Source organism: Malaclemys terrapin, chromosome 11, assembly GCF_027887155.1.
Source record: "Malaclemys terrapin pileata isolate rMalTer1 chromosome 11, rMalTer1.hap1, whole genome shotgun sequence".
Taxonomy (NCBI): domain Eukaryota; kingdom Metazoa; phylum Chordata; order Testudines; family Emydidae; genus Malaclemys; species Malaclemys terrapin.
Window position 1 is genome coordinate 60,004,943 of NC_071515.1, and position 24,950 is coordinate 60,029,892.

The following is a 24,950-nucleotide window of genomic DNA, read 5'->3' on the forward strand; positions in this document are numbered from 1 at the left end:
TCTGTCATTTTTCTGGTCTTTTTCTTTTTAATTAAGTAATTTATTTATTTGGCAGGAAGAGACTTGTAACATAGATGGACTTTGCTACTGTGAAGGAGATTCAAGCCCTACCAGCCCATGTCTTCTCTGTGAACCTGACATTTCTAAATTCACATGGTCTATTAATGAAAGTAAGACAGATTTTTCTAAGATTTACAGGCATTTTGGTAAGAATGCAGTATTACATTCATAAAGTTTTAAATTGGGGCCTGATTCTGCAATCTGTGTTCTTTGCCCTCAGTGGGTGTTTTGAGTGCACAAGGAATACAGGATTGTGATTGTGTCTATGTGTGTGTGTACTACACATATATGCAAATTTCTGGTTCTAGGTTGAAACCTGGCAAAACTTCACAGAACTTAAAAAAAAAAAAAAGCAAAAACAAATAAACAACCCCCTAAAAACAGGATTTTAGGAACTATCCACACAGCACACACTTGAGATTCATCATTTCTGCAATACTGCAAACTGTTAGCCAAGGGGGCTGCTGGTCCCAAAAGACATCCATGCTCCTCTCAAGAGTACAGGCTTTAAAGAGAAACCACTCAAGGAAAACAATGTATTTGAAACACCAATGGAAGCAGATTATTTTGGGGGTTTAAAATGGGCTATGGGCTAAATTCTTGTAGGTGTTGCACAAAGGTGTCTAGGAGAAATCCAACAATCTGCAGGTAAAGCAAAGGGGAGAAATCATTCCCCCTTATTCCTCTCCACAAAACCTACAGGTGCCCCTCTGAGGCCCTTATGACAGAAGTCATGGTGAAGCCTTCTGAGACAACTCCTAGGGATTAAGGCCGGGGGTCTACATTTTTGTGTATGTACCAAAAAACGTGATATGGCCATTACCCCTTGGTAACCCCTTGTGCAGATTATTCATGTTCCTAACAGCAATGATTGTCATGGGTGTATGTTCATGTTCACACATGTGCATGCATAGCATTATTATTGAACTGTTGTTGCAATATATATATATATATATATATATGCACTGTTGTAGAGCACAATTACATGCAGACCTAGCATTTGGTTCTGTGTTGGTCTTCTGTAAACTTGGTCATGTTGTAATGCAAAGGGCCCACGAAGATAACGACTATTAAGGTCCACCTCAACAAGAATATTGGGGGGGGGGAGGGAGGAGAGACAGAAACAAACAAATCATACTATATGTTATCATGTAGAGGATGGATGAGGGATACCTGTAAATGTGATGGGATCATCTAGAGAATAGCATAAGATTTGGATTTGGATTTCTGATGCCCCAAAGTATTGGAATTGGGATTTTGGTTTAAGCTTTAGTAAAGATAGGAGTGCTTTGTGAAATCTGGACACAGATCCTGGTTCTACCACCCCAAGTTTCAATAGTGCTGAGGTCCAAGATTGGGACTCAGTCCTATGTCCAAAATTGCTGAGACACTTTGAGAAAGTAAATAGAGTGATATTTTATATTCATATATTTCTCACTGGATGGAATGAAACCCTCCATGTAAATCAAAAACACTCCCCTTTACGGTCTGTATCAGAAACACCTCATTTTGTGTGCTACTGTTTTTGTTACTTCCTCTTGTAACCCTCCATCCAATTAACACCTTTGTTTTTATCTGCAACTGCATACCCATTGAGCATGCCATTGATTGCTTCTGGCATAACCTTTATGGGCTTAGTTGTTTTGAGTGTTTGTGACATAAAAGATAAATGAATAATAGATAGAAGCTTTCAACAGTTATGCCATGACAGTCTGCTGGACAAGCAACTTAGGTTTGATAGCACAGCAAAGACAAGTGGAGAATCCTATTTAAATAACTGTATAATGTAAGACATGCTTTGGAAAGCAAAGGCTGAAAAATTGATACTCAAGAATAAAAGGCTAGTGCAATTCTGCTCCACATGCTGTTTCCCAAAATTTATTACAAAGATGCATCCAGTTCTTATGAGAGAAATTATATAGATTTAAAATACCAGACTGTGAAATGAAATTAATCTTCATATATGAGAGGGTTACTCAAAGCTAAACATACCTATGGATGAATTCTATTATGACATGATTCTTTTAAACATCAATAAATGTAAACTTGTACTGGTGTTTAAAAGAGAGACAAGATGGTTTTGAGTTTAAGACACTGAACTAGGACTCCGGAGGTCAGGTCAAATGCCCAGTTTTGCTACAGATTTGCTCTGTTACTTCAGGCAAGTGAATTAACTTCTCTATGCCTCAGTTTACAATTTTTAAAGTTGGGATAATAATTCCTTTCTCCCACCCTTTGTCTTATCTATTTCAATTGTAAGCTCTTAGGGGTAGAGTCTGTCTCTTATTTTATGTTTGTACGGTGCCTAGCTACAAGCGGCTTTAATTTTAAGGCATGTAGTCACTACTGAAGTACAATAATAATGTCTATGAGACCAAACTGTGATACCTTTATTCATGTTGATAAGCAGCTTATTCCTCAAGATTCCTGTTGAAATCCAAGGAACTACTCAAGGATCAAAGTAGTACTGAAATCATGAGTTAATGGTATCAGAAACGGTTCAATGGACTGGTTGTTTAATTTACAATACTTTTTCTCAAAGTTGCCTGTCCAATTAATTTGTCATTCATCAATTTGGGAACAGATTACTTAAATTTAAAATATGAATTATATATGCTGTAAGTATACACATATATTTGTATGTAGTTATAATTTTTCTTGTCTTCAATGCCTATATTACATCACTGGAAACAAACAAGTCTCAAATTCAAATACAATCACTAGTATACAAAGAAATCCTCTTTAATCACACATTTGCAGATGTATACAAGGCATGTAGACATGGAGATCTATTGTATACTTCAATATGCAGTTTTTCTTAAAATAGACAAAAGTATTAAAAATCCCTGAAAATAATTAAACCTCATAAATCAAGGTGATATTTGATTGATGAAGTCAGGGCCGGTTCTGACTTTTTGGCTGCCCCAAGCAAAAAAAAAAAAAAAAAAAAACCCTGCAGCGCAGTTGCAGGGGGACCGGCTGGGGGGGAGGGAGAGAGAGCGGGCAGGAGAGAGAGAGAGAGAGAAGGGGACGGACAGGACTACAGCGAGGGCGCTGCCACGTGGCCCCTCCCGCTGCGCCGCCTCCTGCCGCCTGCCACGAGGGCTCCGCTCCGGTCGGTGTGGAGGGAAGGAAGAGGACTGCCCTGCAGGGCGCTCTGGTTCTCCGCGCCACTGCCCCCTACAGGGCGGCCGGAGCGGAACAAAAAAAAATTTAAAAAAGCGGCCGTGCCGCCCTAGGATTGAGCAGAATGCCGCCTCGAACAATCTGCCGCCCCAAGCACCAGCTTGCTCAGCTGGTGCCTGGAGCCAGCCCTGGATGAAGTGAAGGGACAGTACCCTCCAGAACTCTGAAATGCTATTGCATTCATTTTGTTGTAACTGATCTTTCCTCTTCTGGCTAAAGAGGATTTGTTTCAATTTATTTCCTTTGCGCGCCTTATTAGGTAGATCCAACGACTGGGCAATATTCACTCGTCCCTTGAAAAAGGTTTGCATTTGCAAATCACCGCATCAGGCTTACAAGAGCTTGCAGTGTTGCTTTCTGAATTTGTTACTTTAAACCTCTTGCTGTAATATCACATCCTGCATGTTTTCACAAATAATAAACATGTGTGGTCATTTTCTGATTTCTACATTCTCAGTCTAGCAGTGTGTGTAATTCTGTGGACAAGTAAATGGTCAAAAGGTAAGGGAGGTGTTATTTGACACTCAAAAATTATGTATAGAATATATAATTTCAATGGTGTCATCCTCTGTGGTGTGGTGGGAGGGACTCGGTGCCTCCCCCACCCCCAGTTCCAGGTCCTATGGTTGATGAAAATTTTGATAATACAGTGTCATCAGAAACAGATCAAGTTGGGTATCATTTAAAGGCCTTTCTCCCGGAAGCAGATGGTATGAAACATGACAAACACAGAACAATTCTGTAGATATATATTCAAGAAAATTTGTAAAATATAATTAAAAAATTGGTTTTTAACACAGTCATGTCAAAATGCAGCCCTCACAAAGAAACTGTGAGCCTTAATCGATAAGTGTGTTATCAATTAATGCTCAGAACATGATACCTGATCATTTTTTAATGTTACAGATTACTATATATGGAAGGTGTGTTTCAAACTGATTTGCCATCATCAGCAAGAGAAAAGTGGTTCAGTGGTAATGATTATCAGCTGTGTTTATTATGCCAAAAGAATTGTAATGAGGCACTGGTTAAGACATCAGCAACCAGCCAGAAATTTCTGGAATCCATCCACAAATGGTATGCACATAGTTACATGACATACATTATACAACTTAATTAGTTACAATCCCAAACTAATTTATCGCAGGATTTTTGTTTTTACTTTGGTCTTGATTGTTTTTAGGCATCAACGGAGAGATGAAGTATACTGACTAGTTACTGAATCTTTGGAAAATATGACCACGGAGGACCTGGTTATACACATCTCTCAGTGGCACTTTACATGCTTTAAGAAGTATACCCATAAACTGAAACTGGCAAGATTGGAGAGGAAAACGTCAAGCATCAGGAAAAATTTGAAGACAATGGGACAAGTGTCAGCTGTAGGCAAAACTCGCTTTATACTAGGTCCCATGGTGTGCATTTTGAGAAGACACCTACATCTTCTTCAGTAAGATGGCAGCCTGAAGGCACCATTCAGCACAGTTTCAACATGTGAGACAGATTAGAAACTGTATGAAGCTGTCACTCTTAGTGGGACAACCCCAGAACTCCATCAAATTTTGAATGAAACATTAACCGTGGCTGGATAACTTTCTCAGAAGTAACCAAGCAGCATTTTAGGTGCTGTTTAATGCCAAAAAAGGGCAATTTTAAAGCTATAAAATGAGATTACTCACACTGGCAACACATTTGCATATGACAGAACAGAGTTCATTAATCTGATAAAAGCAGTCTTCTGTGATGAGATAGCTAAATATGTCAGATGAATGGATATCTTGGGTAATGAATGAACAAAGCCTCCAAAACCCAAATAATTATCCAAGACTCCATCAATCTATGGGCACCAATCAAGAAGAACATACTTAAACTGGGCTCTAGTGCAAAGAAAAAAGTCAGACTGAAGGTGTCAGGGACTATTACAGAGCTAACTACAGACAGGTCATTGTTTGCTTTTCATGTCCGGATCTCAGCATGATGTTGATCTACATGAGACTTTGGGAGAGTACAAGTTTTCAGTGTTTGCATGATCAATGTTCAAATATGATGGAACAATGCATATAACAGACAAAAAGCAAACTAATGTACATCTCACATGATCTTCCTAAGCCAACACTGACTGACAACATGACAGGTACTTTATGCCAGCAGAGGCTTTTCAGCATGGATGGTATGGCTGAGTACAAGCTCTCAACAAACCAGAAGCTGTTAACACCTGCTGAGATTTGGCTGAATACTTCATTAGGATGCTACAGAGAAAATATTGGACCTATGAAATAGTCCACTTCATGTTTGATTTGCATGCAGAGGAATCAATTAAAAATATTACCAGAAAGAAGAGACTCCATGGTATTTCACCTGTCCAGCACAAAATCATTGGCTCCTAAAACATATCCAATTTCACATTGAAGAAACTACGGCCTCATACTCACAGGAAGGTCGAGTTAACTTCACACATTTCAGGAAAAATTTCCAGCACGGGAAGAATTGCTCAAAGAATTTCATTGTTGCATGGCATAATGAAGCCGCTGCCTTGTTCTGTTCCAGACAAAGATGTGTGCATCTAGCTGAGACGAGGATAAGCATGATGTGTCTAGCTATGATGCCCTAAACTTAGATGACACTGATGACGACTTTGATGAATAAATGTTTTCAATCCTGCATGTCAAGGCTAACTTCCCTAGGATCACCAAAGATCAATGTCTTTTTTTATGTAAGCAATGCATCTCTGTGTTAAAATATAAATTAATAAATATTGATTTTTAAACTTTGTCTTGAATATATATATCTACATAATTGGTTCTAGATTTGTCATATTTGCCATTATGTTCGTAGGAGAAAGGGCTTTCGAATGATACTCAACTCAACCCATTTCCAATGACACTGTATTATTAAAATTTCCACGAACTGGAGGATCTACAGCTGGAAGCCAGGGGGGTAATGAGTCCCCTCCTCACCATGCCACAGAGGATGACACCATTTTTACGAATCAAGTGACACCTCCCTTTCCTTTATATCACTCAGGGCCGGCTCTAGGCACCAGCGTCCCAAGCATGTGCTTGGTGTGGCACTTTTCAAAGGGCGGCACTCCGGCCCCTTTTTTTTTTTGGTTGCTTCAGCGACGGCACTCCGGGTTTTTTTTTTCTTTTTCTTTTGCTTGGGGCGGCAAAAAACCTGGAGCCGGCCCTGCTATCACTAACTTGCCCACAGAATGAGATTTTACTACTTTGTACTCCCAGACTATGCTATACTGCAGAGCTTCACTCCAATAGTCACTAAAGCTCAACAACCTCACTAATCCACCTAATTTCTAACACACACACATGGTACTTATTGGTATCAATGTATGGCTGATTGCTTCAGGGAGCATATTCCTAAGACTTCATTATATACATTACCAAATATACAACTGCTGTTATTAGCAGCACCTAGATGTTCCAGCCAAGATTTGGGCCCCATTGTGATAAGTCCTCTCCAGTGCATAGTTAGAAACAGGGGGATCACATCATAAATAGAGCTGTGTGAGCCATTAATACAGGAACAGCTGGCTGAAGTTTCAGTTACTTTCAGAATTACAGAATTACCTATTAGAATTACAGTTACCACTTCAGGTAAGAGACGGGGAAAGGAGAGCAATGGAAGGGTATAATGCCATATTGGGACTGCTCCCATATGTCTGATGAACCGCAAAAATGATGAAGGTTCCATATGAGTGATGAGCCAATTAGGATGGAGGAGGTTGTGCTTTCTCATGGAGTACAGCAGTTTGTTATCTCTGACATCTACATTACTGTTATCATCAGCTTTAGTTCACTTTAGTCTATTTACCACATTACTTTAAAAAAATCTACCCTGTGAATGTTTAAATTGCAGAAGTCTGAATGTACATAATCGTTGTCTCGTTTCTGCTTTTTAGACAATCTACCTCCTGTGTTCCAAGTCCCTTCCAGCCAGCTGCTGACATTTATTGGTGAGAATTTTGTTTACCAGTTAATAGCAGCGGATCCTGAAGGGTCGGCTGTGCTATTCATCTTAGAGGCTGGGCCACAGGATGCCATGCTGTCTCCTGCTGGCCTTCTTATCTGGAAAGTCGATTTGGAAGAACCGCAGATCTTTGAATTCACGGTGTCAGATGAATGCAATGCACAAAGCAGATACTCTGTTGAGGTAGGAGGGGAACATTAAGAAAAAAACCTGTTTATCATGCCATTGGTTTAGTACAGTTTCTGTTATGGCTAATAATTTGTTACTGTCTTAAAAACTGAGACTTCAGCTATTTCTTAGTAAGTGCATATTATCCAGCATGGCAGTAATAATCAATTAATCCAATAAATATCTCTGAGAGTATAGAAATAATATATACAATGAACAAGAGCAGGTTCTATTGATTGTTATTTGAAAGAACACTCTTGCATTGCCTCTTAATAGTTCATTAATTGGCTTTAACATTCACAGTCTGCATTTGGATCTTTGAAAAACGCACATAACATAAAAGACCAAGTTTTAACTATAAAGGGGAGATTATAACTCATTCTCAAGTATATCTTTAGAGGGTACCTTGCTCTTATGTCATTACTCCGCAACTTTGGTTTCTTGTGCATTGCTTTGTCTTTATTGTAAGCTGCTATATTAATCCTGTGATAGCATGAGCTAATGAGCAGGGCCGGCTCTAGGATTTTTGCCGCCCAAAGCAAAAACAATTTTGGCCGCCCCCCGCGTTCTTTAATTACCCCACCCCTGGCCCCGCCTCAACTCTGCCCCTTCCCCAAATCCCCAGCCCTGCCTCCTCCCCCCAGGCTCTCAAGTCTGGGAGGGAAGGGGAGCAGCGGCGCGCGAAACGGCCGCTCGGGATCTCCCCCTCCCTCCCAGGTTTGAGAGCCTGGGAGGGAGGGGGAGACCCCGAGCCGCCGCGGCGCACAAAACAGCTGATTCGCATGCCGCTGCTCCCCCTCCCTCCCAGGTTTGAGAGCCTGGGAGGGAGGGCGAGTAGCGGCGCGCGAATCAGCTGTTTCGCGCGCCATGGCAGCAGCAGCGGAGGTGAGCTAGGGCGGCCGGGGCACATTTTTAGGGGCGGCATTCTGGCGCCGGCCATGCTGCCCCTAAAAATGTGCCGCCCCAAGCACCAGCTTGTTTTGCTGGTGCCTAGAGCCCGCCCTGCTAATGAGATGAATAAGGTGGGGCGCAGACTCTTAATACCAGAGCAGTTTTGCTAATAATGGATAATTGTTGGAGATGCTAATGAGACAAAGGTCTGGTCTATACTACCCACCTGAATCGGCGGGTAGAAATTGACCCATCGGGGATCGATTTATCGCGTCCCATCGGGACGCGACAATCGATCCCCGAATCGGCGCTCTAACTCCACCAGCGGAGGTGGTAGTAAGCGCCGCCGACAAAAAGCGGCAGAAGTCGATTTTGCCGCCGTCCTCACAACGGAGTAAGTCGGCTGCAATACGTCGAATTCAGCTACGCTATTCACGTAGCTGAATTTGCGTATCTTAAATCGACTCCCCGCTGTAGTGTAGATGTACCCTCACATGCATAACAAAGTTTTATTCAAAATAATCATCTGTAGCATTCTTAAAGAAATGGGGAAACTATAACTTAGTTGTTACTGTGATGGGTGTATTAGAAATGTATAGCTAGATTTTATAGATAGAATGTTTCTTTATTAAAATTCTTTGCAATCTTGTCTTTGCAAGTACACAGCATAACTGCACTTGAAGCTGTTCTCTATATTTGGAATAGAGACCATCTAGGGAATGAATGCCTGCAAAGACATTTATTAAAGAATTAGTGGTCAACACTATAGGCAGGCAAGCAGTTAAAAGGTTATTTATTTCTTCTTTCAAAAAGGAACTAAGGAATTCTGCCCTCCGATACTCAATAACAACTGCTATTGCAGCCAACAGGAATTTTGTTTGCATATTTGAGGTTAGACTGTGCCCCTAAATGATGGAAGCTAAAATCCAGCTTTCAATAGTATAAATAGATAGCCTTCATTGTGAGACAAGCTCTATGGAAATAGTACATTGGTTAGGATGAAGTTTTTATTAGTAACGGGTGGGAAACAGATTTAAAAAAAATTCTCATCCCAAATTGGGACGAGAGTCAAAGTCTCAAATTTTCACTCATTTAAAAACAACAACAAAAATCAAAATATCTTGTTATATTAATTTCTATGCGTTATATTTTCATTACAATCGTTCCTTCTTTTTTAACCTTGTTTTATTATAAATTAAGTCAATGTTCTAGATCCAAAGTTGTTTTGAACGAAAAATGTCACTGATTTCTTAAAATTGTCAAAATTGGACATTGACAATTTTGAAATTTTTTGCAACATTTTTTTCAAGTCAGGAAATTCATCAAAACCAATGCTTTCCAGCAAACAGTTTAGGTTTCAACAAATCAGCCTTTTTCATCGAAAGAAGTTGTGTTGACATGTTCCCGATCACTCTACTTTTTATAATGATGTATCGTGAGTTTGCATTTCAAGTCAAACCTTAAAAGGTAACTAGATGCACCTTTCCTCTGTGATTATTTATTAGGAGAAACATATTTATGACTCTCTTTTGCCTTCTCCAGGTTTTAGTGAAGCCTTGCAGCTGCATGAATGGTGGATCATGTGTTACCAATATTAACTTCCCCCCAGGAATTGGTGAATATCTCTGCATATGCCCCAGTGGATTTGATGGAAACTTTTGCCAAGAAAATATAAATGACTGCAAACCAAACTCATGTGGGAGTGGCATGTGTGTGGACAGTGTAGATAGCTACACTTGTAAATGTCCAGCTGGTTTGAAAGGTAATACATCACTGCTTCTAATTCCTATTTGATCTGGTGAGGACTGGGGTGGAGGGGTTTCAAACACAGTGTAGGATGTCTGCAAACATTTGTCAAGTAGGCTGCATGAATCCTCTCTCTGCTGTACTCCTTTCTTAGCTTCAGTCATGTGGAGAATGTATAAGTACAGCCATTGGTTGTCTGTGCTGAGGGAATCAAGCAACCCAAAGCTCCAGCCCATTGAAATCAGAGGGGAAGCTGTGGTGCTATGAACTATTCTGACCTCAGCTCCTCCCTTTCTAACTCCCACTCCGCCATCCAAGCAGGAGAGCTGGGGAGCCCAGAACAGGCAGGTGGTCATATTTATGGGCTTCTGGGGCTGCACTAAGCTGAACCAAGGAGCACTGTCAATGCTGTCTGAGAAGGAGCAGAAAGAGGGCAGAACTGAGAATGGGTGATGGAAAGGCAACTGGAAAGGAGATGACTGATGTTGGGAGAGAGGGAAGAAAAGCTGAAAAGGGTGTGAGAGAGATTGAGGTAGGTTGTAGCAGAACCACACTGCCCTACCTGAAGCTTCATTAGTCATTGGGCCTTAGTCAGGCATAACAGGGGTTCCCAGACATGTTGCTGGTACAGTGTACTCTTCTCTGCCTGGCTAGACATCTCTTCTGACCCCTGTGTAGGACGTACAGAGCCATTGTCCCACCTCTTCCTGGTCACCTTTTTGGGTATCTGCTGCTCCAGAGAGTGATAAACAAGCAGCAATGCCCACAGTCATGACAACACAAGCACTGCAACTGTGGATGACTCTCATGCAGATGGCATAAAGGGGAAAGACATATTTCACCTTTCATTTACCAGGAGCAAGAGATTGGGTGGAGTTGGGGGGCAGGGTGAGCTTGACAGGACATGAGAGAAGGAATGAGAGAAAGCACTGCAGGGTCAGACACAGATGGGAAGCTTCAGGAGATGCAATGAAAGGAAAGAAAGAACGAGGTAAAAGACTGAAACCTGGAAAGAGACAGAATAAACATCAAACAGTGTAGGCGAAGGGGCAGACATATCTGGACCTCCTACAAAGGATTTAGGCCTTTGGTTTTTATTTGCAGTGAATAGTTCAATCACTTGTTCAAGTGAGCAGGTAGATGCAGGAGGAATTTCCATCTCTAGCTGTTATAAAGCAAATCTTCACCTGGTATAAATTGTTACAGTTCCATTGAAGCCAACAAAGTACATAGATCTACACCCGCTGAAAATCAGGTCTTGTGACTCTTTATGATCCCGTGATCTCTTTTTCTGTTTCAAGTGGTTTTGCTGTTAAAATAATTTTGGACATGGGCATAATTCTACACTCTTTGGGGGGATATTTAAAATAAACCCCGGAATGTTTGCTGACAAACCAAAGTGGTCTTATGGGAGTATTTCCAATACAAAATAGTACATTTACAAAATTGCTAAAATTACTTATCTCAGATGATATGCCGCTGTCATTTTCATTTTAAAGTATAAGTTAAAGAAAGATAAAACTAAACCAGCCAGCTACATCCACATAACTTCCTGTTGCTCATAAATAGATTCAAGTCATTTGCTTACTCTGGCTAATTGGAAATATTGATATGTTGTTGAAAAACTAGAGTGTAAAAGCCCATGATAAACCTTACAAAGAGATTAAACAAAATGTATAGTACACATTGTGTTGGGAATGCACTTTACAGAAGTCCTTATTGTTTTGTCATGGCAGGAACTTTCTTCAAGAATGTTAATACAGGGTGCAAGCCAATTTCAAGATTAGAATAGGAACTAGAGCAGTGGTTCCCAAATTTGTTCCGCCACTTGTTCAGGGAAAGCCCCTGGTGGACCGGGCCGGTTTGTTTACCTGCTGCGTCCGCAGTTTCGGCTGATCGCGGCTCCCAGTGGCTGCGGTTCGCTGCTCCAGGCCAATGGGAGCTGCTGAAAGCGGCGTGGGCTGAGGGATGTATTGGCTGCTGCTTCCCGCCACCCCCATTGGCCTGGAGCAGCGAACCACGGCCACTGGGAGCCGTGTTCGGCCGAACCTGCGGACACGGCAGGTAAACAAACTGGCCCGGCCCACCAGGGACTTTCCCTGAACAAGGGGCGGAACAAGTTTGGGAACCATTGAACTAGAGAAATGTTAAAAAATGGAATTTAAATGTTTGCACCAGATAAGAAACCTTGTTGAATGAAGTCAGTTATTTATTGGCAGAATAACTACAACACAACACTGGCAGTGAAAACTTCCTCCAATATGCCTCACCCGTGTTCTCATCAAGTCTTCAAATACTTATTCCTTTCCATGTCCCGTGATGCTACTAATATGGTAGCCATTTATAAGATCTGGAACAATCCCACTCAGATGCCTCTGTGTTTCACAAAGTCTGCTGAATCAGCCACAAAGAGTAACACCTTTCAGTTGCTGTCAAACCATGCCAGATTAAAATCAGTTGTCTAGTGGTGAAAGGTCATTACTGTTCTTGAGTCGATGTCTCCTGGAACTAAACCACCTGTCAGTGTGGATACTCACAAGTTCAGTACTGAAAGTTATACTCCACTTTCAAAAATTGAAACAATCAAGTTCACACATAAAACACATACTAATGAAATAGTATTGGCTGCTGTACACTATAAAACTACTGCCCTACTGTTGGAAAGGTGACTAAAAGTGGGGTCAGAATGCCCAAATGCACAGTATGCCCATTTAAAAACCTCACTTCAGTTTAGGAGGGATTCAACTAAAGCCAGCCAACAGATTTTACTAAACCCTTATGAAAACAGAACAGTCATGCATCCCTGCATCTTGTACCCTGCACCTTCTCTTTCAGCAATTCCTTCACTGCTCCTACTTGTTTTCTTCTAAGCAACTAACAACTGTAAAGTTGCAGCAGGAATGAAGAGAGATATTTCTTACTGAGACATGACAACTGATATTTTTGAAGCTAAGATACAGCCTAGGATTCCCTTTGCTGGCACACAAAGAAAGCACACACATATTCATGCTATAATCCAGGATCTTCTTTCTCAGCTTCCTTTGAAGCAAAGTATGCACTAGCAATAGGATCCTGGGGGGATATCTGAGCCCCCTTCCGCCTCCCTCCCCACCCTTCCATCCATGGTGTTAAAGCTCTGTCAAAGTACTTCACCAGGCTACATACATTGTACAAACTCCAGTGTTTTAGCTGGAAACTGGCATTCTCACTGCAAGTTCTGAAGTAGGGAACTGGGAGGGTGAAGCCATATGCCAATTCCTTAAATAAAATAAATGGAATTGCAAAAGAGCCGGGGCTAGTAATGAGGGGGGAGAACCCCACAATCCAATAGGCAAGTCAGCAATATATTGATCAGAATTAGATCATGCCTCATCTAATATCTTCATTAATGTTCAAGAAGATGGAGTAAATGACATGTTAATGAAATTCACCGATGACCCAAAATGTAGAAGGATACATGAACAGCAGTGAGGAGTGAGAAAGGGCTTAGAGAAATTTTAAAACATGGGCAGAAAATAAATTAAATGAGACCTGGAAAAATGCAAGCCAATGTATTTGGGGAGGGCAAATTCAGATAGTAAGTAAGAAGAAATCTTGAAAGAGACCTGCTATGTAAGACTGAGTATGGAAAAGAAATTTAGAAAGTGTAAGATGAATATCCAAAACATACCCTAAGAGTGAAGTTGATTGAAGTCTTCTATTCAGCTTGAGAATATAGTCTCCCAAGGAGAGTTGGAGAAACCCCATTTTAAAACTGGATTTGATAAAACATTCAGAAACATAGGGAACAATGGGAGATGGACTAGCTGACTAATTAGTCTTTTCCAGCTCTCATTTCTATGGGCCTGATTCTGATTTCATTTTCACTGGCATTAATCAGGAGTATCTCTAGTGAAGTCAATGAGCCTGATTCTCCACTGAGTTGCACCAGTTTTATCCTGCTGCATTCATTCATGTCAGGCCCACTGGTGTTATATTTGTATATGAGAATAAAGATCTATAATTCCATGTGAACTAGCTTGTCTTCATCACCAGCTTGCTGTTTAAAAACCCTTAAGGAATATTTTAGTATGATTTAAAGAACACTTTGCTTCTACTTATATTTTGTTGGAACAATGGATAAACAGCAGATTGAAGAATATCCAACACTTAATAACGTGTTATTATCATGACCGTAAAGCCATGGGTTATGATTCCTGTCTGTTAAAGAACAAACCAGGTTTCGCTGATCACAATTTTTCTTGCACATTTATATACCATGTACATTATTTTTGCTGTATTTTCCTGACCTAAAAATACTAAAACAAAACCCCAACCAAATAAACAAAGAAAGCAACAATAAAATAAAGAAATAATTGAGTGAAACAGGAATACATCTCAATGTTTTAATAGCAGGTGAAAAATTATAAGCAAGTGAACCTTAAAGCCAGCTGGGAGGTAGATGATTTTACTTCAGGGCAAGTTCTGTGACAACAATATAAGCTCATCCTTGATGTTGTGTTTATGTCTCAATTCCCCAGAAAACCATCAATAATCTAATGAGAAAGCAATGCTATCATGCTCAAGTGACAACACCATTTTAGCATGATAGTGAACAGGTAGTAGAAGCAAAATGTTAACTCTTTTGAGAGTTTCCCAAATGCCATTTCTAGAGAAGAAACTTACTAAACACAGGATGCATTGTTAAATAGCTGTGATCCAAGTGAATTATATCCCTGCATTCCTGAGCATGACATCAGAGTCTCGGGGCTTGTCTACACTACCACTTAAGTCAATGTAACTTACATCGCTCAGGGTGTGAAAAAGCCATTCCCCTGAGTGATGCAAGTTATGTCCACTTAAAGCAGTGTCCTCACTGCGCTATGTCAGTGGGAGACGCTCTCCAGCCAACCTAGCTTCCACCTCTCGTTGAGATGGAGTAATTATGCCAATGGGAGAGTGCTCTCCCGTCGGCACAGCGTGTCTTCGCCAGATGCACTACAGCAGTGCAGCTGCATTGGTGCAGCTGTTCCAGTGTAATGAGGTAGTGTAGACTAACCTTCAGTGAGTGTGGAAGTGAGAATGGAACTAGACATAGGCAGGAGCTTTTGAAAAGTCTGGGGAAAGTGCCTTCTATCTATCTCAATGCACTTCACACATATTAATTCATTTCCCTTCAACACCAATATTTTCCTCGCTTTACTGATGGCAAAACCAAAAAACCTCTGACTGGGAATACAACCCAGGTATCTGGAATCCAATCACAAGTGCAATAACTTAATTACAAAACCACCATGGATCCATCTATAAAATGAAATGATAGTCCCTTAATTATTTTTAAAAGCCTTTTCTAATGTTATACTATTTCTCCAGTAATGGAACAAACTCTAGTTTCTCTTATAGTACATAATACTGTACTCCCAGAATCCTCAGTGATATTATAGCCCTATAACTCAAAATGGTTGGTTACTTATTCTTCAGTATATTTAATAGGATCACACTCAGAGTTTGGTCCTGCATCCCTCAGTGGGTCAGTCCTCTGTAAATACAAGGAGACTGATATTTCCCTTCTCAGAGTTTTGTTGTTTTTTCTCCCTCCATAGATGGGGGAGCAGGACTTTCACAGAAATATCAGGACTTTCAGCCTCCACATCTGTAGAGGGAACCATCTGAGGCCAGCATAATCTGTCCAGAGTCGTAGCTATTATTTGTATTGTAGCCCTGCCCAGAGGTACCAATCAGGATTGAGGCCCAACTGTTCTAGGGACCCTACACACACAGTAATACATAGTCCCTGTCCTTTCAGTAATACCACTTCTTCTGCTTCCCCACCACCTCTAAGCCATGTAATGCTACAAACTTTCTGGATACTCCACCTGAACCTGAGCTACTTTGTCCATATGCCCCTGAGAGGGTCAGGTGCTATTTTAAACCCAATGCCATTACCAGTGATATTAATATAATATAATCTTTACACTATTATTAAAGTAAAATGAGTTTTTAAAGTCTGATTTAACTTTTCATTTATGTTGTTTGCCTTTAGCAATTTTCTCAACCCAGATTACTCAGGCTCACTTTGTTTATTAAATGTTCAGTTTAACTAATATGGTCAGTTTCCTTTTTAGGTTCCCCTGAACTAGTCCGGTGCTGTAAGTCTGGGGTTGTAAAGACTGCAGGGAATGCAAGACACACACTGTATTGGTCTGAGTTTTACAGTAGTTTATTTTTTTAGAACACCTAAACTCTGCCCCAAATTTGCTTTGGGGGTGTCCCTTTAAATTACATTTTAAGAACAGAGCATGAACATTTCCAAAAACCATCTGGTTATTTTGTAAGATTTGTTCCAAGCAAACCCTATCAGGTTGACAAGCAACAAGCTGTTATAATATGTCTCAAATAGAAAACAACAGCACAATACATCAGAACATAGCTCTCAGCATGCTAAAGTCCAAATGGTAACACTAGATTTTTAAATACATGGCAAAGATCTCAAATAAATGACATTAAAAAAACCCAAAAAAACAGCAGAGACAAAAGCTTCAAATGAAGCTTCATTTCCTTAAGATGTCTAAAGTTTTCCACAAGCAATCTCAAGTTCAACAGTTCTGATGCCAAAAACTGACACTAATAATAAACAGTGAGATAACAGCAGATTTAAGTGAGACTGGGGAATTTGGCTCTAAAATGAGTGATGTACCCTGTAATGAGTTTACAGTCAAGAGGTAAGCCTCAGTCTACATGAACATTTCAGCTGAGGAATAAACACAGATCTTTCCTTCTTATTAATCTCTCCTTTGTTTTTGCCACAGGGCTTACTTGTCAGGAAGATGTGAACGAATGTGAAGAGAATCTTTGTTTTCCTGGAGTATCTTGCATAAACACCTTTGGATCTTATATATGTGGAACTTGCCCCACTGGAATGGAGGGGGATGGTAAATCTTGCAGATGTAAGTGTTTTGCATGATTTACTTATATAGACAGACAAAAAACTTAGAGCCCAATTCTGTTTCCACTGAAGTTAATGGGAGTCTTGCCACTCACTTTAACAGGAGTAAGGTCAGGCCTTTAAATACACAGATCAGGCTACTATTATATTACCAATTTGACTATTCTCATATTGGGCTGTGGGTGTTGGGTTTTTCTGGTGTTTTAAATCTTTGTTTTAATGCACAGCCCTACAGCATATCCATGATTATTTTCCAAGTACTGTCTGTGTAATCTGCCTACCTATTGCCATGGTATTTGGTCCCTGGATCTGAATAAGTGTGGATCCCTCCCCCCTCCTATAGCCTACTCCACAATGGTTTCCTCCATTGAAGCCATGTTGGGATGAATGCAGAGCCCCCTCCATGGTGCACATAGGTTGTGGAGTCAATCTATAAAAGATTGCTCTGTTCCCATAATAAGGGGTAGTGTGGAGCTTAAGTGGCGAGAAGGCACTTGTGCAAACCCTTTGCACATAAGTAAATTTCACCTGTATGTCTGCTGAGTGTTTGCGTTACTGGATGCTACCTTCAGCTGTGCTGAATTCATACTTGGCACAACTGGAAGGGTACAGAGGAAGGCAAAGGCGGCTCTACGTCACCTTTATGCTTTCCTCTGTTCCTGGGAGCAGCCAGGCGCGACACCAAACTCAATTAAAGCAGCCTTGCACCAGCTAGAACATTCTCCTAGAGACAATTACGCCCTCTGTGGATCAGTGGGGAGTACACTGGAATCCACCACTACCCCCTCAAGCACTGGAAAGCCACAGTTCCCAGCTGGGCATACAACCAGGACAAGGAGAGGTTTTATAGAAACTCAGGATTCCCCCATGTTGGGAAATCCTCATCAGCCTTCTTGGAATGGTTTAAGATCACTTTGTGCAGCGCCAGTGGCGCAAAGGGACCCGCCCAGGTGCAAAGAATCTGATCTATTCTGTCTCTCTACTTTTTTCAGTTGTGTATTGTGGCAAGGCGCTGCTGGGGAAGCCTCAATCGGCTCCTGTTCCTCCAGCCCCAATCAGGGGAAATGGATTGGGGCTGGGTAAATTGCCTAGGTTTGCTAATCACTGACTGCACCTGCCAGCCTCATTAGATAGGAGCTATATGGCTGGGAGGAACTGAGTGAAAGGAGGGGTGGAGACCAGGAGGGAAGGGGGGCTCAGGGAGAGGTAGGAGCTTGCTACTCTGTTGCTGACCTATGTTGAGTCAAGCCACTGTAAATAGCCTGTATATAGTAGGAAACCGGTGGTGGGAAATGGACATAAATAAAGAGCATGGGTGTTGCACCAGCTTGGAGCATCCCTGAGTCTTTGAGGAGTGGGGCCAAGGGGCTGGATAGGCAGGGGTGCGCCGTGAACCCCATTGCATGCGTACACAACTGCTTACCTTCAATAAAAAGAATATTTTGGGCGGAAAACAAATCAACAATTGAAGTTCATTTGTAAGTGTTTCCAAAAATTTCAAGCACTATGAGACAGACTTGCCAAAATGTCTACTCTTTCTTTTGTTGATTATGAAAGAAAGCTGCTGGGTATTTCTGTGTGTGAAAAACTGGCCTATAATAGAGGAATGTTGAAATCAATGAGCTGTATTGTCAGACTTATTGACTCTTCCTTCAGTGAAATTTACACTTTTCTCGGATACAAATGTTTACTATACTCTATTACTTGGTTAATTTGAGTAATTCCAATGCTGCTGCTGTGTTTGCTTTTCTTTTTTGAGTTTAACTGTGTGAGGGGGAAGAGATTACATTAAAATACAAACTTATGGTCTTGGAACAAAAAAATAGGTGTTCATTTGCATTCTCATTCAGTTCTTGCAGTCATGTGACAATTTTAAAGAATCGGTCACTTTCTTCTAACACGGAGCAAGGAGCTTTATTGGAATAAAGAAAATATACTCTCTCTCGATTCACTGCCTAGAACTTCACATAGCTCTTCTAGGCTTCCAGCTATAGACTGAGTGTGCACATGTGCACACACACACTTCCCTGATCAAGCTAGCTAATATGAATCCTGATGGACTTTACTGATGGACCCTAACTCAACCAGTTAGTTTCCCTAACATGTTCATGAAATTAATATTTTTAAATGTCTCTAATGATCAGTCCTTTCATTTTACATCCCTGTGCACTGAGTATAGGAGTGTCCAATGTGCACAGCTGTTGAATCAGCCACAGACTTCTACAATATAGCTTGCAGTTGTCCTTGTTTTCATATAGAAACCTGGGCCAGAGAAACTGTAGGTCCCAGCATTCAATGTGGCATCTAGATCTGAGAAGCCAGGCTACATTACACACTGGGACTTGTGGACCCCTTGCCAGCTATATCTCTATAGAAGATCACTGTGCATATTGGGTGTGTCTCTCATTTAAGCAAAGTTTGGGTAATTTGGGCTTAGTATATATTTTCTTATAATTTTTGTACTGAAGTCCTGATGACTTTCAGCAGCTGACTCGTCTGCTTTGCATGCATTTGTTTTATGGTTGGCTTCCAGGATAAACAAATGTGGGGTTTTTTTGATTTGCTGTTACTGTTGGTTTTTATCATCAATCACAGCTAAGCTCTAACACCTTGCTTCCCTGACCTCCATGCTTTCCTATCACAGCTGAGGCCACTGCTGACATTACAGAAGATTTCATTACTGATAATAATAATGCCAAAGGTGAATTGAACAAAATAGAGGGCGAATGGTCAATGCAACCCTTAGAGGCAAAGAAAGCTCCTGCAATTAAGAGTCCTAACAGTAGTGACACACATGGTAAGTATGTAATGTTATTCTATGACATGACATTTATTTTCAGATTTGCAGTATATGTACCAAGAATTCATAATTTTACATTCTTCTAATCACAAATAACTGTTTCCAGCACATCACAATAGAACAGAGCCAAATGCAAAAAAACAGAGAACACAGAAATTTTGCATTATTACTAGAAAATGTGACAATAGGTATGGGAACTATTAGTGCAGATAAGATTCATGATGGATCTTTTGATTTGGTGGCCAAACCAAAACACACACAAAATAAAAATTGTTTCAGGTCAAGCAAAACATTTTGTTCAGCCCCAAACAATTTTTCACTCTTTTTTATTTAACTTAGCTCTCGGTGTTTTACCTTTCCTTTAAAAAAATATCTAGCTAAATTTCACAATGAAATGTTGTTTCTATATGTAAAGTTGAAATGTTTCATTTTAAAAACATCAAAACACAGACTTAAAATTCCTGAGGAAACCATTCACCACATTCAACCCAAGTTTGAGAATAGTTTTGGTTGACTCAAAACTGTATTTTTCAGTGAATAAACTATTAATCCAAACAACTTTCTCCAGCTCTAGCTGGGTTAGCACTGAAATCTCTATTCATGCCTGTCTGTAAGGGACTCCACTTTTGCTGGCATCAGAAAATAGACAAAGGAACTGACTTCTAATAGGAAGTTACCCTAGTCACGGGCTGCCAGCAGTCTTCTCCTGGAGTCCATTTCCAGCCCCGGAGTTAAGCAGGAGCTTCAGGTGTGCAAGAAATATGGACTCAAGGCATATATTAAGAATTTATTGTGGATTTTTTTTTGCCACAGCCTGTAATCGAAGGGGGGATATACGTCTTCCAAAACCTTTGTGCCTTCAGCAGACATAATGCCACCAGGAGCAGCAAGCGTACACTACAATGCACATTGCTCCACTCTTAACGGGGAATCCTTCACTCCCCGTATGTTGCATGAGCCTGCAGTCTGGGCCACACCTCTTTGGGATTTATAGTACACTTAAGAAACAGAAAGATGAGGATTGTGACTGGCTGTTGTTCATGGGTTCGTGTGGTGGAACTGTTTTTTGTGTCCTCTTACTCTTTTGTGCAGCTGCACAGGGGTAGCCACTATCCAAAGTGAGTGTACACAGTGCGTTAAAACCACATAAATCCATAAATATTTCAATTTACTTTATACTAGCTCTTTTGCAACCAATGTGCAGAATTAACACTGAAAATATGTGAGTGTCATGATCTAGACCCCACTGAAGACTGTTTAAAAAGAAATACAACCACTATTCAGACTTTATACATCCTTTGTTATCACTGCTCTTGGCCAGATAGCTACATATTACCAGGTAACTTCTGCTATTATTTAACTATGTACAAAATTAAATGAATTAAAAGAGTCTTGTATCACATAACGTTGGACTTTCCTGGGCAATTTCTAGATCAGAACCATATGTACTCTACAATATATTTCTAAAGGTAATGTACATGTGTGGCAAGGTTTGCCAGATAGATTCCAATGATTTTTAAAATATGGGATATCTGAATAATGCAGTTTCTCAGACTGTTAATCTTTCACTTATGCTGAAAATTACAATTTCTATTCTGTTCATGATAAATGCCAAACAACTCTGAGTAATAAACTTTAAAACATGTAATTAGAAGACTAATAAATCTTGCTTTAATAAGAAACAGCTGTTCTGATACATTGTGCCTTCAGGACATTCTTATGTTTGCCACAAGATTTGGGGAACATTCTATGTTAATTGTATTTTAAAAGAATAAAAGTAGTGTAAAGCCTTGGGTGGGCTTATATAGTCACTGTTTCACTTTTAATAAAGATTCAATTTAATAAAGAAAACTTCTTGGATACCCTTTTAGGTGGCAGAGCTGCTGTACGACCTATTACTACTTGTGCCAATAGGCCATGCTTCCCTGGAGTCTTATGTGTTGATCGTAAACCTCCTGATATTGGGTACATTTGTGGTCGGTGTCCATCAGGCTTTCTTGGAAATGGACGATTCTGTACACCAACTCCTAGTGCAGGTACTTTTTATCTTTGGGTTTTTAAAAAAATTTGGGGGGGCAAGGTTATGAGAAAATGCATGCTGTGGTGGTGTAATACTATGATATACTGTATCTCTTTTTTACATATAATGCTCAATCAATCAAAACTTTTGAACAATAATTGGCAGAGTAGCTAGAAAAGTCTCACAGTCAGAAATACTTGACTCTGTCTGAGTGGAGATAACCCAGACTCACCAGGCTGTCTGTGACAGGAACAGTTTTGTGGTGAAGGACTTCATGGGTGCCAGGGTAAAGAAGAATCACCCCACCTTCATTTCTAATGCAGTGCCGCAAGCATAACATTTGTGCTATTATCAGTCAGAGCAGCACATGATTTGTGCCAATAGCACCATACCCTCCTTCCTTCCTGCTTCATTGGTTACAAGACATGCATATGCCAAGGTGACCTGTAAGGGAGCTGATAAGCAAGGAGGCGTGTAAAAGCAACTGTATCAATAGCCGAGGACAAACAATAATTAACATGTCCAAACAACCTTTCAATTGTGTGTTCCATAAGCTGAACAGTTTCCTTCCTTGGGGAGTTTTGAAACTCAATTGATCTTGGAGGGTGGGTCATTTGAAGAGGTGATGGAAGCAAAGATGGACCCTAACCTCAAACAGGAGGAGACAATGGTGCATGTGATCTCGCAAGGGGTTCAACCCACCAACCATCCATCACCAGCTCTTGCTTTCCAATCTTAATGAATTTTACAAAATCCTCTCTAATCTCTAAGAACAGTCAGGATAGTTTTTCCTTTTGTATTGCTTCCTGCCCAGAATGAGTTTAAAGAACTCATGTTTCATTGAGGATTTTTTTAAACTGTGTTAAGTCTTCAAATTGGACTCTCCTGATTTTCAAGCCATTCATCAAGCCTCATTCTGGGAAACCACTACCATTTTTGTTACAAATCAATGGGCATGCTTTGTGTGATATTTTTGTGAACATTGTCAAGGAGGAAGCAAATTTGCCAATTAGTGTAGGCATCATCCAACCACTTTGAACTGCATATTGGTTTTAGCCAGTTTTCTGAATTTACAGGAAACAAAAACAAAACCAAACATCTTTCCTCTTTTCTAGCAATGAGTATGTAAGTATGGCAGTATGTTACTAAGTTTGTCAGAGTCACAAAGTCAGGTATTGATTGTTCTATAAGTTGATGAGGCTGTGAATGCCGATGAGCAAAAAAATAAATACTTGCGCATATAAATAAACTAAGCCTTTATTGTTACAGAGCTGCACCTTGCTGTGCTAATGAAATGTTAAGATACATAGTCTATACCCTTAAGGTCATTCAAATGCCATTGAATAGGACATACATTCTACAGTCTAGGTATTGTATTGATATTGGTACAAGATATTGATAGGGTAAATCAGATACGCTTCTTGCATTGTACTTATAGAATTACTAATTGAAGAAGTTGTGTGTCTTCTAAAATGAAAACTTATCGAGGACGTACAGTTTATTGTGATTCATGCATGCGATTCACAGCTCCAAGGAAGATTAATTCTAAAACTAAAAGGCTTCTTTTAAAAGCAATTTTTATGTCAGAGAGTGAATAATCCTGGGGAAAAAAATCTTCAGGATTCTGTAGTAAATAGGATCAGCCTGAGTATTTTTCGGGGGGGCGGGGAGAAGGGGTTGCGAGATGATTCTTTGGATACGTCCAAACTTTAAACTGCCCCATTTTATGTAAACCATTTGTGAGAGATGCTTTACTTCTCTCCTCAGCCTCCTGCTCCAGAAGAGGAGCCCACTTGCTTGTTCCTTTCCATTTTAGTGGTCAGAATATCTTTTAAAATGTTGACCTACAGTTCTAGCCTTTTTCATTGCACATGTGTGCGCCTGAAGTAGGTACTTATGTCAAAGTGGCCTGATTTTTCAAAGATCATGCTACTCTCAACTCCCACTGAATTCCGTGAGAGCTCTGAGTGCTTAACCATTTGTTCATAATTCCAGGGATTTCACAGAGTTGTGTGTATTTCTCGTGTGTGTTGGATAGGGTAAATATGTTTGCCTTTGCAGACCACATGAACCACTACTTCATTTCTTTGTATTTTTGTTGTATCATTTATCTAGATTTTATTTTCAACCCAAGCGCCCTTGAATAGCTCTACAAACATGTATATTTCAAGGTAAAAAGAAAGCAGTTTGCTTTAGTATATAGGAAAAAAAGGAAATAGCTACAGCAGCTCAGCTGAGGATAACAGACCTCAAACAATTGGTTTGTATTTGTGTCTTAATTTATATCTGGAATACAAAGCTTAACTTTCTTGCACAAACGCTCTGTGGTTTAAGCAGATGTACCGTACAGTACTTGATGTTGAAAAGATACAAAAGCTTTCAATTACATTTGTGTACATTTATGGATTATGATTATTATGAAATCCCCATTTGAATAACAGCTTCTCTTCCTTGTAACTAGTGCTATAATTCAACAAAACATACAAAATCCTCTCCAAGTTGCTAAAGTGCTTGAGGAGGTATTGAGATTTTGTACCAGTTGTTTCCAGTGCCAGAAATTTTAATCCAAAACTCTTTTTGCTAATACCCATTTTCATCTTTTGCTGGACGGTTTTGACTTGTATTATATTCAATTGTCATGATTTAAGGATTAAGGGATAAGTATGTTTTGATAAAAAATTGCAAAATTGCCCATCTTTACTAAAATGCCTTTGTACATTAGCTGAGGCGAAAAGATGCTAGTTCAAAAAATTGTGTCTTAAAACAGTCTCTGATGAGAAGACACACATTCATGTCTTTCCATTGTGATTTATAAATACCAAATGCCATTTACTGACCACTGATATGTGGTAAGAGTTAATCTACTGATACACTCAAATTACAGTTAATTCCTCAATGCCACAGATCAGTTTCTGAGCTGAATACAAGCCTAAATCTGCTCTCACGTGCCCATTTTTATAAGGGTTTACACCTTTAGTTTTATATGTAGTTTACACCTACTAGATTTCAAGAGAGTAATTCTTGATTTATATCATTTATATACAGTCATGCCCAGACTTGGCAAAGTTTATTGCTTTTTATAAAAAAGGAATCTCTGTTTTCTATTTTTAAGCAAAAAACAAAACAAGCCCCTATTTACCCCAAAATAAACAAACAAATTGGTAGCCTAG

General features: G+C 40.0%; 1 protein-coding gene across 1 annotated transcript in view; it reads left to right on the forward strand.

Moving 5' to 3' along the window:
* LOC128845094 (von Willebrand factor D and EGF domain-containing protein-like) overlaps window positions 1-24,950 on the forward strand; it is a 245,872-nt gene that overhangs the window by 149,341 nt on the left and 71,581 nt on the right. The window contains exons 16-21 of the mRNA XM_054043326.1: window positions 56-170; window positions 7,163-7,413; window positions 9,832-10,051; window positions 16,824-16,961; window positions 19,605-19,757; window positions 21,632-21,796. Coding sequence (XP_053899301.1) covers window positions 56-170; window positions 7,163-7,413; window positions 9,832-10,051; window positions 16,824-16,961; window positions 19,605-19,757; window positions 21,632-21,796 — 1,042 coding nt within the window. The remainder of the gene's footprint in view (window positions 1-55; window positions 171-7,162; window positions 7,414-9,831; window positions 10,052-16,823; window positions 16,962-19,604; window positions 19,758-21,631; window positions 21,797-24,950) is intronic.